At 40.7% G+C, this 16,223-nt stretch overlaps 1 protein-coding gene across 1 annotated transcript in view; it reads right to left on the bottom strand.

Moving 5' to 3' along the window:
* Positions 1-376: 376 nt before the first annotated feature.
* LOC140350571 (protein phosphatase 3 catalytic subunit alpha-like) overlaps positions 377-16,223 on the bottom strand; it is a 61,847-nt gene continuing 46,000 nt past the window's right edge. Inside the window, exons 7-14 of the mRNA XM_072436145.1 lie at positions 13,227-13,304; positions 11,360-11,454; positions 11,064-11,189; positions 9,015-9,098; positions 8,846-8,934; positions 7,957-8,050; positions 2,607-2,654; positions 377-727 (exon numbers count right to left, since the gene is read on the bottom strand). Coding sequence (XP_072292246.1) covers positions 549-727; positions 2,607-2,654; positions 7,957-8,050; positions 8,846-8,934; positions 9,015-9,098; positions 11,064-11,189; positions 11,360-11,454; positions 13,227-13,304 — 793 coding nt within the window. The 3' untranslated portion in view covers positions 377-548. The remainder of the gene's footprint in view (positions 728-2,606; positions 2,655-7,956; positions 8,051-8,845; positions 8,935-9,014; positions 9,099-11,063; positions 11,190-11,359; positions 11,455-13,226; positions 13,305-16,223) is intronic.

Here is a 16,223-nt window from a genome sequence, read left to right as displayed (position 1 = left end):
GTGTCCCGCTACAAAAACAAAGCGCCTCGTTCCTCCCGCGATAACAAAACTACAGGCTCAGATTCGTATTGTCCGCACGCTTTGTCCGTTTGTCCCGCATGCGGCGAGAATTCCAAAAGAAAAACAAACAAACAAACGAAAAAAAACACATTTCCAAATGTATATATAATATGTATAACTGCACACACATTTACATATCGTTAAGCATTGCACGCGCGCAGGCAGAAATGACCCACGACCCGAAGAAAGTAATCCGGTCTTGGGACGCGCGCAGACCTCGTCCAACACCAGGCGCGGCGGCTTCCTCGTGCCACGCCGTCCCGCCACCGACAGACAAACAAACAAACAAACAGGTGAGCCCTCCGTCTGCTGCTGCCGGCGCGCTGGGATTTTTGTAGTCCTCTGGGAGTTGTAGTCCATTAGCACAGCCCGTAGAGAGGTCCATTTGAGCTCACGCCGTTCACAACATCCCCAAGTGTAGCCTTATTAGTAGTGTTTACCGTGGTATATGCCTATGTACACTATATATGTGCGTGTGCGTGCGACTGTCACTGTATATTGCTGTTGCTGTCCGTCCCGTTGGGCTCTCCCATGTTCATTCGGCCCATGGACAGGCCCACGGAGTTGACCGGGTCCCGTCGGGGCGGCATGCGCTCGTTGATCCGGTCCAGGCCTTTCGCCTCCTCGAAGCTGCTGATCCGGTGCTGGGGAGAGAAGCCCCGGATCGCTGGAGGAAACACAGCGCAGCACGTCAGAAATGTCCCGAAAACGCCACGTTGGGGTCAAAGGTGCGGGAGCGTTTAAAGCTTCAGTGTTTTGTTTGATGGGGCAGCAGCTGTTTGAATGGAAAGGGATATGGTTTTGGACGACTCGGGTCGGATTATGCACGCGCGCAGAGTCAAATGTGTGTATTTTATGGGGCAAATTGTGCAAGATTATTCAAACGTCACTGAAGCTTTCAACGCGTGGAAAAACAACGAGGACAGTTTTATTTCAGACAGAGCACAAAGAAGCAAAACCACAGTCGCCTAAAGAGAACGGCAACATTATTCACACGTACGATCTGAACACGTCTGTCAAACATTATAGTTTTAATCAGCTAAATACCGTATTTTCCAGACTATAAGTTGCACCTTTTTTTCCTAGTTTTGGCCGGGGCGTGACTTATACTTATAATTATACTTATATACTTATACTCCAGAGCGACTTATATGTGATATTATTTGTTATTTTCATACTTGCAACTGCATTTCATACTCCAGTGCAACTTATATATTTTTTTTCTTCTCTATTATGCATTTTTGGCTGGTGCGACTTATACTCCAGTGCGACTTATAGTCCGGAAGATACGGTACACTGTTTTTGGAATGCATTTTATTTACACTTGTTTATATATTTTTGTTGGAGAATAAACATTGAGAGAATGTACTTATTTCAGCGCCTGGAGGTTTAAACTAGCAGGTGTTATAATGCTTGACAGACGTGTTTGTGCCACTCATTGGTTTAAAACATAAACCTCAACAAACATTTCCAAAGTGATTAAACATCTTATAATTGCCCTTTCCCCTTCACGACATGCCAGGACTGCCACTGTGCTGGTGCTACAGCGCTCTTAAACCAGGCACACAACCACAGAGTGTAAAGCACTTCACCCATAATTCATTTTCAAGAACAAATTATGACGTTTGCTGAAGAAAGCGACAGACAGGAAACTACGGGAGAAGAGACACGAGAACTACAAAAACTACAAGAACTAACACAAACTACAAGAACTACACAAACTACACAAACTACAAGAACTACACAAACTACACGAACTACACGAACTACACAAACTACAAGAACTACACAAACTACACGACGCCATGGACTAAATCTGTCCCCGCACAGAGCCTCATCCGGAGGTTTGTTGAGTTTTGATCCGGACGAGCCATCGTAGCCTGAGACAGACCAGTGCATGTTTAACAGGACTGACACCGGCTCTAAAGAGACTGAAGGACCTGCAGTGTGTGTGTGTGTGTGTGTGTGTGTGTGTGGTTGGTGTGTGTATGTGTGTGTGTGTGTGTGTGTGTGGTTGGTGTGTGTGTGTGTGTGTATGTGTGTGTGTGTGTGTGTGGTTGGTGTGTGTGTGTGTGTGTGTGTGTGTGTGTGTGTGTGTGTGTGTGTGTGTGTGTGTGTGGTTGGTGTGTGTGTGTGTGTGTGTATGTGTGTGTGTGTGTGTGTGGTTGGTGTGTGTGTGTGTGTGTGTGTGTGTGTGTGTGTGGTTGGTGTGTGTGTGTGTGTATGTGTGTGTGTGTGTGTGTGGTTGGTGTGTGTGTGTGTGTGTGTGGTTGGTGTGTGTGTGTGTGTGTTTGGTTGGTGTGTGTGTGTGTCTAAAAGTCCTCTGTCAAATGTGAATGAATGAAACGTGAATGCGACTCGCTGACTTTGTTTATCGCCATGAAGTAGAAGAAGAAGAAGAAGAGGAAGAAGAAGAGAGAGAGTCATGTTGGATGCGATGACCGCCGCAGGTTCCGTGTTAGTCTGTGTGGTTAGCGATGCTGCTGCGGTTAGCGCATGGTGGATTGTGGGTGATGAAAGTCTGTGGCTCATGGTCGACACGTTACCTTCATCGTCCTTCACTGTCTCGATGGCTTCAATGGCCTCAATGGTGGCTGAGGGATGGAGAGAGAGAGAGAGAGAGGGAGGGAGGGGGAGAGAACAAGAGTAAGAGAGCGTAAGAGAGGAGAGAAAGGAGAGAGAGAGAGAACAAGAGTAAGAGAGGAGAGAGAGGGAGAATGAGTAAAGAGCAAGAAAGAAAGAGAAGAGGGAGAAAGAGAAAAGTGAGCGAGAAAGAGTCAAGTGTGAAGGAGAAAAGAGGGAGAGAAGAAAGAAAGAAAGAGAGAAAGAGAGCGACAGAAGAGCGAGATGGGGCGAGGGACGAGAGAGAGAGGAGCGGAGCTGAAACATGCTTCTGTAACAGTCGACGTGTTGGGGTCAACACCAGGGGGCAGTGTGCACACAACACAACCTTTAACACGTTAGGATCAGACGGAGGGACAGGCTTTCCCCACGGCCTCTGTCACGGCCTCTGTCACAGCCTCTGTCACAGCCTCTGTCACAGCCTCTGTCACAGCCTCTGACACGGCCTCTGTCACAGCCTCTGTCACAGCCTCTGACACAGCCTCTGTCACAGCCTCTGTCACGGCCTCTGTCACAGCCTCTGTCACAGCCTCTGACACGGCCTCTGTCACAGCCTCTGACACAGCCTCTGTCACAGCCTCTGACACGGCCTCTGTCACAGCCTCTGTCACGGCCTCTGTCACACCCTCTGACACGGCCTCTGTCATAGCCTCTGACACAGCCTCTGACACAGCCTCTGACACAGCCTCTGACACAGCCTCTGACACAGCCTCTGTCACAGCCTCTGTCACACCCTCTGACACGGCCTCTGTCACAGCCTCTGTCACGGCCTCTGTCACGGCCTCTGTCACGGCCTCTGTCACGGCCTCTGACACGGCCTCTGTCACAGCCTCTGTCACGGCCTCTGTCACGGCCTCTGTCACGGCCTCTGACACAGCCTCTGACACAGCCTCTGTCACAGCCTCTGTCATAGCCTCTGACACAGTCTCTGACACCGCCTCTGTCATAGCCTCTGACACAGTCTCTGACATGGCCTCTGACACGGCCTCTGTCACAGCCTCTGTCACGGCCTCTGTCACAGCCTCTGACACGGCCTCTGTCACGGCCTCTGTCACAGCCTCTGACACGGCCTCTGACACGGCCTCTGTCACGGCCTCTGACACAGCCTCTGTCATAGCCTCTGACACAGCCTCTGTCACAGCCTCTGTCACAGCCTCTGTCACGGCCCCTGTCACGGCCTCTGTCACGGCCCCTGACACAGCCTCTGTCACGGCCTCTGTCACAGCCTCTGTCACAGCCTCTGTCACAGCCTCTGTCACAGCCTCTGTCACAGCCTCTGTCACAGCCTCTGACACGGCCTCTGACACGGCCTCTGTCACGGCCTCTGACACAGCCTCTGTCATAGCCTCTGACACAGCCTCTGACACAGCCTCTGTCACAGCCTCTGTCACAGCCTCTGACACGGCCTCTGTCACGGCCTCTGTCACAGCCTCTGTCACGGCCTCTGTCACAGCCTCTGACACGGCCTCTGTCACGGCCTCTGTCACAGCCTCTGTCACGGCCTCTGTCACACCCTCTGACACGGCCTCTGTCATAGCCTCTGACACAGCCTCTGACACAGCCTCTGACACAGTCTCTGACACCGCCTCTGTCATAGCCTCTGACACAGTCTCTGACATGGCCTCTGACACGGCCTCTGTCACAGCCTCTGACACGGCCTCTGTCACGGCCTCTGTCACAGCCTCTGACACGGCCTCTGACACAGCCTCTGTCACAGCCTCTGTCATAGCCTCTGACACAGTCTCTGACACCGCCTCTGTCATAGCCTCTGACACAGTCTCTGACATGGCCTCTGACACGGCCTCTGTCACAGCCTATGTCATGGCCTCTGTCACAGCCTCTGACACGGCCTCTGTCACGGCCTCTGTCACAGCCTCTGACACGGCCTCTGACACAGCCTCTGTCATAGCCTCTGACACAGCCTCTGACACAGCCTCTGTCACAGCCTCTGTCACAGCCTCTGTCACGGCCCCTGTCACGGCCTCTGTCACGGCCCCTGACACAGCCTCTGTCACGGCCTCTGACACAGCCTCTGTCACAGCCTCTGTCACAGCCTCTGTCACGGCCCCTGTCACGGCCTCTGACACAGCCTCTGTCATAGCCTCTGACACAGCCTCTGACACAGCCTCTGTCACAGCCTCTGACACAGCCTCTGTCACGGCCCCTGTCACGGCCTCTGACACAGCCTCTGTCATAGCCTCTGACACAGCCTCTGTCACGGCCTCTGACACAGCCTCTGTCATAGCCTCTGACACAGCCTCTGACACAGCCTCTGTCACAGCCTCTGTCACAGCCTCTGTCACGGCCCCTGTCACGGCCTCTGTCACGGCCCCTGACACAGCCTCTGTCACGGCCTCTGACACAGCCTCTGTCACAGCCTCTGTCACAGCCTCTGTCACGGCCCCTGTCACGGCCTCTGTCACGGCCCCTGACACAGCCTCTGTCACGGCCTCTGTCACAGCCTCTGTCACAGCCTCTGTCACAGCCTCTGTCACAGCCTCTGACACAGCCTCTGTCACGGCCTCTGTCACGGCCCCTGACACAGCCTCTGTCACGGCCTCTGTCACAGCCTCTGTCACAGCCTCTGTCACAGCCTCTGTCACAGCCTCTGTCACAGCCTCTGACACAGCCTCTGTCACAGCCTCTGACACAGCCTCTGTCACAGCCTCTGACACAGCCTCTGTCACAGCCTCTGACCGGTTTAGAGCCTTTAAAAGAACATTTAGAAGAGCCTTTAAAAGAGCCTGTGGATTAATCCCACTTATTGTGTTGTGTCCTTGGGCAAGACACGTCATCTAAAAGCTCGGCATTTCGTCTCGCATTTCATGTCCCAAAGCTCTAATCTTGACTTAATTTATGGCTCCTAAACCTAAACCTGAGCCTGAGCCTGAACCTGATTTGATCCTGAATGTGAAAGAACTTATTGTCGAAAATAAACATTTGCCAAAAAGAAAAAGTGACAGAAAATAACAGGATTCTTACATTCAAAGTCTTATAACTGCCACATTACACTTTTTTAAAGCTCGACACTTGTTTCAGGCAAAAATGTCATTGAAAGTGCATTAAGTGAATTTTACTTTACAACAATTATTGAAATAAGATTAATATTCTAAATCTACATTTAAGTGAGCAAATCCTGGTTAAATTGATGATTTACAGTCATTTGAACCCCAATCTTGAACTTAATCTTAAACATAAACCTAATACTAAATGTGATGAATATATTGTTAAAATTATAATATTTGCTAATAAAAATAGTGAAAAAAACAACACTTAACTGGCTTTAGTGTCTGTGGCACTAGAGCGCTCACCAGTTCACCAGTGAGAAGCTTTGGGTAGAGCTCCTTCTCCATCCAACTCAAGAAGAAATAAAGGTTGAACATGGAATCTAAAACCGTCTTATGAACCGCAAAAAAACCTCACACTCCTGTCATATAATACTCCTGTCATATATAATACTATTATCATATATAATACTGCTATCATATATAATACTACTATCATATATAGTACTACTATCAAATATAATACTGCTATCATACATAATAGTCCTGTCATATATAATACTACTATCATATATAATACTACTATCATATATAATACTCCTATCATATATAATACTACTATCATATATAATACTCCTATCATATATAATACTACTATCATATATAATACTCATGTCATATATAATACTACTATCATATATAATACTCATATCATATATAATACTACTATCATATATAATACTCCTATCATATATAATACTCTTATCATACACAATACTCCTATCATATATAATACTACTATCATATATAATACTCCTATCATATATAATACTCCTATCATATAATACTACTATCATATATAATACTCCTATCATATAATACTACTATCATATATAATACTAATATCATATATAATACTCCTATCATATATAATACTCCTATCATATAATACTACTATCATATATAATACTCCTATCATATAATACTACTATCATATATAATACTAATATCATATATAATACTCCTATCATATATAATACTGCTATCATATATAATAATATCATATATAATACTGCTATCATATATAATACTCCTATCATATATAATACTCCTATCATACACAATACTCCTATCATATATAATACTACTATCATATATAATACTCCTATCATATATAATGATCCTATCATATATAATACTCCTATCATATATAATACTACTAACATATATAATACTCCTATCATATATAATACTCCTATCGTATATAATACTATCATATATAATACTACTATCATATATAATACTCCTATCATATATAATACTACTATCATATATAATACTCATGTCATATATAATACTCCTATCATATAATACTACTATCATATATAATACTCCTATCATATATAATACTGCTATCATATATAATACTAATATCATATATAATACTCCTATCATATATAATACTGCTATCATATATAATACTATCATATATAATACTGCTATCATATATAATACTCCTATCATATATAATACTCCTATCATATATAATACTACTATCATATATAATACTCCTATCATATATAATACTACTATCATATATAATACTCCTATCATATATAATACTACTATCATATATAATACTACTATCATATATAATACTCCTATCATATATAATACTACTATCATATATAATACTATCATATATAATACTATCATATATAATACTATCATATATGATACTACTATCATATATAATACTACTATCATCATATATAATACTATCATACATAATACTATCATATATAATACTAATATCATATATAATACTATCATATATAATCCTCTAACAGTTTAAGAGACATTTATCATCCTCAAAAGCATGTTTCAACTTTTTGTTGAATGAGGCCGAGTCCAAAGTTAGCGGGGTGTTAGCTGGAGTTAGCATTAGCTGGAGTTAGCATTAGCTGGAGTTAGCATTAGCAGTGATCACAGTGAATACAGGGTTCTTTGTTTACATAGCAGCTGGGGTTAGTGTGTGAAGCTCATGAGGGTAAAGGTCAGAGCTTAAAGGGGTCCCGGACCGGGACTAGGACCAGGACCGGGACCAAGACCAAGACCAAGCCCAAGACCAAGACCAGGTCTCAGACCGGGACCGGGACCAGGACCAGGACCAGGACCAGGACCAGGACCAGGGACCTGGACCAGGGACCAGGGACCAGGGACCAGGACCAGGACCAGGACCAGGACTGGTCTCGGACTGTGGACTTACCGCTCTGCAGGGTCTGTTTGCCTCCGGACAGGACCCCACTGGGCAACATCCCGGTCGGGGTTAAACCTTTGAGGGTCAGAACGTTCTCACTCTCCTCCCTGAGAGGAAGACAGAGAATGATTAGAGTGCACGAAACCAGAAGGTAAACATTGTCTTAAGCTAATGCTACATGCTATAGCCTATATGCTACATGCTATATGCTATATGCTACATGCTATATGCTACATGCTACATGCTACATGCTATATGCTACATGCTACATGCTACATGCAAGTTAAAGGACATTGTTTGTATTGTGATCAGCCTTTAAACATGTTTCTCAGTAGCTTTGCTTTGATACATTATGTTTCAGGGCTTAAAATAATGCATCTACTGAAAGAACACGTTCTCTTCTGTCAGTCAGGCGTTCTCTTCAGCAGGATTTGGTGTTAGCTCGCTGCCTCTGCGATGCTAATGCCGGAGCGCAGTTGGAAAGATTGTGAGTCGAGGCAGGAATTTGAACACAGAACAAGCCTGGTGATGATTTTTAGACTTAATACAGCCCCGCAGACCTCAGAGCTCCACCTTTGACATGATTCATCCGGAAAATGTTGAAACTGAGTGTTTTTTTGAGGCGCAGAGGGAGAGGACTTACTAAACAGCATTCATAAAACAAGCGTGAAAGAAGCAAAATGCAGCTACGGGTATGTTTTTGATGAGGGAACAACGTTGTCTCGTGGTTAAAAGCTCCAAAAAGCTATTAGCTTAACTCCATCTGTGTTTATTTAACTTTAAAACATGTCGACATTCTTTTTTACGCTCGACTTCGAGAGCTGTCATGACCGTGTCGTTCGCGGCCTTAATTGCGCGCTTCCAGAGACAAAATGATGATCTCAACCGGGAGAAGCACTTGCCGTAGGACTGAGAACATCTTGGCCATCTTCCCGATCGCTCTGATCTTGTTCTTGATCACCTCTTTCCTGGCGGCCGCTGCACTGGCTGAAAACAACGCACGCGACAATCACGTCAACCGACAGCTTTTAAGGTGTCGGGTGTTGTTGTTTTTTTGTTTTTTTTACCGTCGTAAATCTCCTCTTCCTCGTCGTCGTTCGTGAGCTCGTCGTCCGAACAAATGCTGAGGACGTTCACCAGCATCTCGGTCACTGCCAAACAGACAGAAACACAGACGCAACACATTTTAAAACTCTGTAAAACCACTTGTTTCTCGCGCTGTGTTAATTTAATGCAGAATGTCACACCACGAAGCACCAGGACAATGATTATCACATTAGCGACTCATTATTAGTTATTCCAGTTCGTGTTTTGCAGGTTTAGTGAGATCATTGTCGTACCAAAAGGAAACTGTCAATCGATGGCTCTGTTTTCTGTGACGAGCTTTTGGAGTTGTAAATAATGAAATGTTTCTGCACATGAGTCAGTCTGGGCGTTGGATTATTCAGCGTCGTTTACTTTGAATAAAGCGTCAGTTTTATGGTTCGTGACACGTTTTTGCTTCAATCCCACAAGAGAAACGTCCACAGCGACTAAAGCTTTGGATTATCACAGGACAATTTTAGTAATTTACAAAATAGTTAATGGTAAGTTAAGTATTTATCTATAATTCGCTTGGTTCTGGAAGTACAGTTTACATTCATTTTTCCCATAGAGATTACGAAATTGTGTAAATTACGAGCATAAGACCAACAATTCTATCTAAAATCTGCTTCTGAAACGTTATAAACCGCGACGTTTTGGCCGTGGACATTAGACTCATTGAACTAAAATGCAGCGAAGTTTTATACATTTAAAATTTTGCACCATTTTTTTTTTTTTTTTTTAAATCTTATCCCAGAATAGCTAATTTTTTGAAGTTTATGATTTCACTTCCTGTTTGTGTGTTTGTGTTTGATGACATCACACGAGGAAATTACCCGGCAAAAAACTCATCTAATCTCACTTTCTTTCTTTTTTTTGACAAATGAAAATACATGAGAGCACATTTTTTAAACAAATTATGTTTAGAATGTCAAAAAAAAGTAGTTTATTTTGTGTAATTTATGCATAAAAAAATTCCCTGGTGTGATGTCACTTCCTGTCATAACTTTCTACAGATTTTTCAACTTTTCAACACAAATACCTGCTCGATTGGCGTTAAACTATTAATTTAATGTACAACAGGTATAAATACACAAAATAAAGTCAAAAATACTAACCTGTCACGCACTTTAACTCTTAATTTTGAACTCTTAATTTGTTTAAATCCCTTTGGTCAAAATGTATGAGAAATTTACTTCCGTCCTTGTTTTTGTGCATTATTTATTAAGTTTTTTCCTTTCTATTAAAGTATGAAGACAGTTACTCCATCATAAGTAATAATTCCCTCTAATATGTTTTTAGTCTAACTTGAGCACCACTTTGTACTTCTATTTGAGTAATTATATTTGTAGTAAGTCAGCTCGTCCACATTGAGACAGTTGGTTAATGGTAAATGCATAAACGCACACATTATAATACGACTGTGAAGGGAAGAGAGCTGAAGTTTGCCAAATGACACCAAATAATCGTTAATGTTCCGCAGTGGACTTTAATGAGGGCAAAGGGCGCGTGAATGTGTGCGGGATCAATGCAGCTCACTGTCCTGAGGTCGAATCAGCTAAAAGAGGAGGTCGTGCATGTCTGGGCCGTTCAATAGGATTTCATTAATTACAACAACTTTAATGATCCTCGTACCTGTTTTTATTTTTAATTATTCATCTAGAAACAATGAAAAACAATCATTTATTAATTTATTTATTCATAAAGGTCCAAAATAAAAGTCCCATTTAGTCAAATGTCAAATGGTTGAAATTCAGAAATTCCAGATCAGATTTTTCCTTGATTGTATTTGATAATGATGGGAATTGTGTTGTTGATACAAACATTTCAAACTCAATTCTACAACAAGGAAAACATTTTGATACAACAAACACACAAACACAAAATACTGTTTTTTAAGTCCTTTTTAGTGTGTTTTTGATACTTCAGTTTCAGCACTAGTTTTAGTATGGATGTGTCTGGGTTTAGATGTTATTCTGAGGTCAAATCTAAATCAAAGATATAAAGGGCTCTTCTCCTCTCTGGGATCTTACCTTTCTCCCCAACAAAGGGCAGGGACCAGGTGAAGACGTCCATGAAGTTTGGGAGCCAGTACGGGTGAGGAGAGCAGTTAAACTGTCGGATGTTCATCACGTTGTTCTCGTACTTCAACACAGCAGCTGAAACGTCACAGACACTTTAGATTAGAACATACAGGAGCACACCAGTGTCAATATATATATATATATATATATATATATATATCCATACAATGTGCAGTACAACAACTGCACTGCTACAAATGTTACTTCTATTACTACAAATACGTTAGTAACACTCCTGCTTTTACCTTTGTTGTTGTAGACGTCTAGATAGTTCGGAGCAGAGAAGATTGTGATGAGAGAAGGGAAACCTGTGGTCTGACTCTTCCTGTACATGCGATATCTGAGGAGAAGACAGCGTTACATTATGTCATGTTACATTATGTCGTGTTACATTATGTCACGTTACATTATGCCACGTTACATTATGTGACGTTACATTATGGTGTGTTACATTATGTCATGTTACATTATGGTGTGTTACATTGTGTCATGTTACATTATGTTGTGTTACATTGTGTCACGTTACATTATGCCACGTTACATTATGTCACGTTACATTATGGTGTGTTACATTATGTCATGTTACATTATGGTGTGTTACATTGTGTCATGTTACATTATGTCATGTTACATTATGTCACGTTACATTATGCCACGTTACATTATGTCACGTTACATTATGGTGTGTTACATTATGTCATGTTACATTATGGTGTGTTACATTGTGTCATGTTACATTATGTTGTGTTACATTATGTCACGTTACATTATGCCACGTTACATTATGGTGTGTTACATTATGTCATGTTACATTATGGTGTGTTACATTATGTCATGTTACATTATGGTGTGTTACATTATGTCATGTTACATTATGGTGTGTTACATTGTGTCATGTTACATTATGTTGTGTTACATTATGTCATGTTACATTATGCAACGTTACATTATGTCATGTTACATTATGGTGTGTTACATTATGTCATGTTACATTATGGTGTGTTACATTGTGTCATGTTACATTATGTCATGTTACATTATGTCACGTTACATTATGCCACGTTACATTATGTCACGTTACATTATGGTGTGTTACATTATGTCATGTTACATTCTGTCATGTTACATTATGTTGTGTTACATTATGTCACGTTACATTATGCCACGTTACATTATGTCACGTTACATTATGGTGTGTTACATTATGTCATGTTACATTATGGTGTGTTACATTATGGTGTGTTACATTGTGTCATGTTACATTATGTCATGTTACATTATGTCACGTTACATTATGTCACGTTACATTATGGTGTGTTACATTATGTCATGTTACATTATGGTGTGTTACATTATGTCATGTTACATTATGGTGTGTTACATTGTGTCATGTTACATTATGGTGTGTTACATTGTGTCATGTTACATTATGGTGTGTTAAATTGTGTCATGTTACATTATGTCATGTTACATTATGTCGTGTTACATTATGGTGTGTTACTTTATGGCACGTTACATTATGTCACGTTACATTATGTCATGTTACATTATGTCGTGTTACATTATGGTGTGTTACTTTATGGCACGTTACATTATGTCGTGTTACATTATGTCACGTTACATTATGGTGTGTTACATTACATTATGTTACATTACATTATAATGCATTTCGTTAACTCAAAGCTAAGGCGGAAAAGCTGATATTTTCACCTGGATCTGACGCTCACTTGAACTAAATGAGAGTGAAACAAAAGCACGTGGTGAGGCTCACTGAGCATGAGCCGGTTTGTAAGTTTAGAAGTTTAGAACTAAACAATTTATTATGTTCTTTATGTTCTTTAAAAGTAGCCAAGAAGTCCATCACGATACATCACGATATCGATATCTTGAGTACAGGCCTAGTTTAAAACACACACATAGTCAGTCCTTTAAATCCTAAATGAAATGTTGACGATGATGATGTCATTAATAATCAAGCTCTTAAAACATCTCAGTTTCACGATCACAGTATTTTTCAGGAGTCACTACATTTGCACACAAAAACTCTTCTCTGGTAAATGAAACATCTTAAATGGTCTTTTGTTTTACATGTACATAAATGAAAGCCTGTACCCTGCGTCCTGGGCCTCGTGCGCTCTGATGATGGACAGCAGGTTGTTGGTTTGAAGAAACTCGCACACGGCCGGGTAACTGCAGAGGAGACACAAGTTCAGAGGGAAAATACATCATCACCAACAGTTTAGGGGGAAATGTGCCATGTTTGAGTCAAAACAACAGTAGAAAACCACCAGAGCTGTGGAAGAAACCCTGAACTGACAAATAAAACATGCATTGCATTTATGAGACTCTGGCATCAGGATGTGTTTAAAGCTGCACTGTGTAACTTTTCTGCTTGATTATAATATCAACTCCATAAATGAAAGATGGAACAATATTTATCTTTATCTTTGCAATGAAACTGTTGTTGTCTTTTGTAATACGAGACTATTTGAGCTGTAAAGAGCTGAATAAATAACATACAAGACTCATTTTAGAGCAAGTATACTGCTATTTATTTACTGCAGTTTATGTTTGTTTACCTGTTTGTTTACATGGTTTTTAGATGTTTGTTTAGATGTTTGTTTAGTGGTTTGTTTACATGGTTTTTAGATGTTTGTTTAGATGTTTGTTTAGATGTTTGTTTACAGGTTTGTTTAGTAGTTTGGCGCATTGCATCATGGGTTCGATTCCCTTTAAGGTGTAAAGTAGTTTCAACATTATTATTTATTGTGATTTATTCCATAGCTTTGCATCGTACTTCAGACAGAACCAGGCCAAGTTACAGGTCAGATCCGTGGAGAGTCGACTGTTCTCTCTCTCCAAGTAAAAGTAACAAAGTACTCGATTGAAAATGCGCAAAGTAAAAGTATTTCACACAGATTTTGAGAACGTTTAAAGCGTTAATTATGACATTTTGCCGATTCCGAAGTCATTTTCATTGACATTTTCTGTTTGCTCAAAGGGACTTGAACTCTAAACCTTTTGGCAGAACGTCACCAGGCACATGCTGAAAAATATTTAAGTAAAGTAAAGATGCCTAAACATGTTACCAGCTCATTTACTTACAGTACTTTCCACCATATACAGCTGGAATATACAGCTGGACGAGTAACATAGTACACACCTTTAAGTCACATATTTACAGTTTTGTGTGTTTTGTTGTTGTTGTTGTTTTCTGCTCAGCGCTGCAGACAAACACGTACAAAAACCTTTAAATCCGTCCAACAATCAGACTCTGGACGGGTCTTGAACACAAACCTCTGGAGACGACACTTTAATTAAACTGTTGGATCATTAAATGCAGGTTTCTCACGCTCTTTCATTACAGCCGCAGTGGCCTCGGCGTCCAGCAGGGGGCGGTACAGCGGCGCGTGACTCAACACCAGGTCAAAGCACTTTCACAAACCAACAAATCATATGAGAAGATTTTAACTTTCACACGCGCATTCTGCACCGTAATCCCAAGTTTAAAATAGAAATAAAATAATAATTAAATATATATGTGTGTATTTATTTTCATCCTTTGCGTATCTTCAAATCGCTTCATATCACTGACACCGGTCGTCATGGCAACAGCAGCCCGGCGGGTCCCAGGGGATTGTGGGAAATCATTTCATGAGAGAAAGAGGAAAAAAAAAATACAACTACAGACCGAAGTCAAAGCTGCAGCAGTAATGTTGCGTTTGTGATGACATTTTTTGACAGATTTTTGCTTAATTAAGTCCGTTATGATGTTCAAGAGCAGAATAAGAACTATTAAACTAATACAAGAGTCAGATGTAAACATTTCAGAACGTGTTATTGCAGCTAAACTACAGGATTCACAGGTTTTATGTGGATATAGTGTTAAATGAATGAATGTAATAATGGATGTAGAAATGTTTTCATACTTTTGTCTGTTTTTGATGGATTTTGGGAGTTAAATACTGTAGTTAGTGACGGAGTACTCCACCTTCAGATCTGACACTTTATTATATTAGTTTATTCATCATTTTGTTGGATTTAAAAGACTGAAGCTCCAAAATGTCTCATCTTTTTTAACGTTAATTACCTGTAAATATCCAGTTGTTTTTTTGTTTGAAGCGACACAAACTTTAAACCAATTACTCTAGTATTTTTCAACAGATTTCAACTGGTTATTTTGTTGACTTCGTTTTATTTGCAAATCACAAATATCTAAATAATAAAATAAAAAAGCTTTAAGTAGTAAAGGATTTTATTTTTTACTACTAATTAATTATTCTCACACTGAATGATGAAAAGATCTGTTCTAGACCTGGTTTAGTCCTGGTTTAGTCCTGGTTTAGTCCTGGTTTGGACCCGGTTTAGACCTGGTTTAGTCTAGAGCTGGGTTTTGATTCAAATTTTAAGAATTGATTCGATTCCGATTTTTACGTTTCAAAATCGTTTTTTTCTGATTTTCTCAGATCCCATCTGATTCGATCCGATTTCGATCTGATTTTCGATTTGATCCGATTTTGATTCGATCTGGGGGTTAATGTTATTAAAAATGAAAAATGTATTTGAACCGTTTCCTTCACTTCATGACTGTGTAGAGAAGCAACATATTAAAACTAGTATTATATCAATATTAAACAGCAAATCTTACAAGTATTGGTAGTTACTGATGGAAGACTGATGAAAAGGTTAAGGGTCAATCTACCTCCAAGAAAGATAATCCAGGACAATAAATGGAGGACATCATTGAGGTGACGACATCTGCAACAGTGGATTCTACTGGGACACTAACCAGTGCATTATTATTATGCTTGAAAATAATTAAGAATTCACCCAAAAGCGGTTGCTACCAAAAGCATTTTTATTTTAAAACTGCTCACACACTGCCAGTACTGAAACTGGAAGTATAAAATGTAAACGTTGAGCATTTTTCAAAAAAATAAAAAAAAATATATATACATTTTGGATTTATTTTTAAAAATCGATCTTTGGACGTACGAATCAATAATCGGTCATTAATATGCGAATCGATTTAAAATCGGAAAATCAATTTTTTCAACCCAGCTCTAGTTTAGTCCAGGTTTAGTCCTGGTTTGGACCTAGTTTAGACCT

Source organism: Eucyclogobius newberryi, unplaced genomic scaffold (assembly GCF_026437365.1).
Source record: "Eucyclogobius newberryi isolate DKJ021-1_F unplaced genomic scaffold, fEucNew1.0.hap1 SCAF_73, whole genome shotgun sequence".
Taxonomy (NCBI): domain Eukaryota; kingdom Metazoa; phylum Chordata; class Actinopteri; order Gobiiformes; family Gobiidae; genus Eucyclogobius; species Eucyclogobius newberryi.
This window is presented reverse-complemented; position numbering and strand designations above follow the sequence as displayed.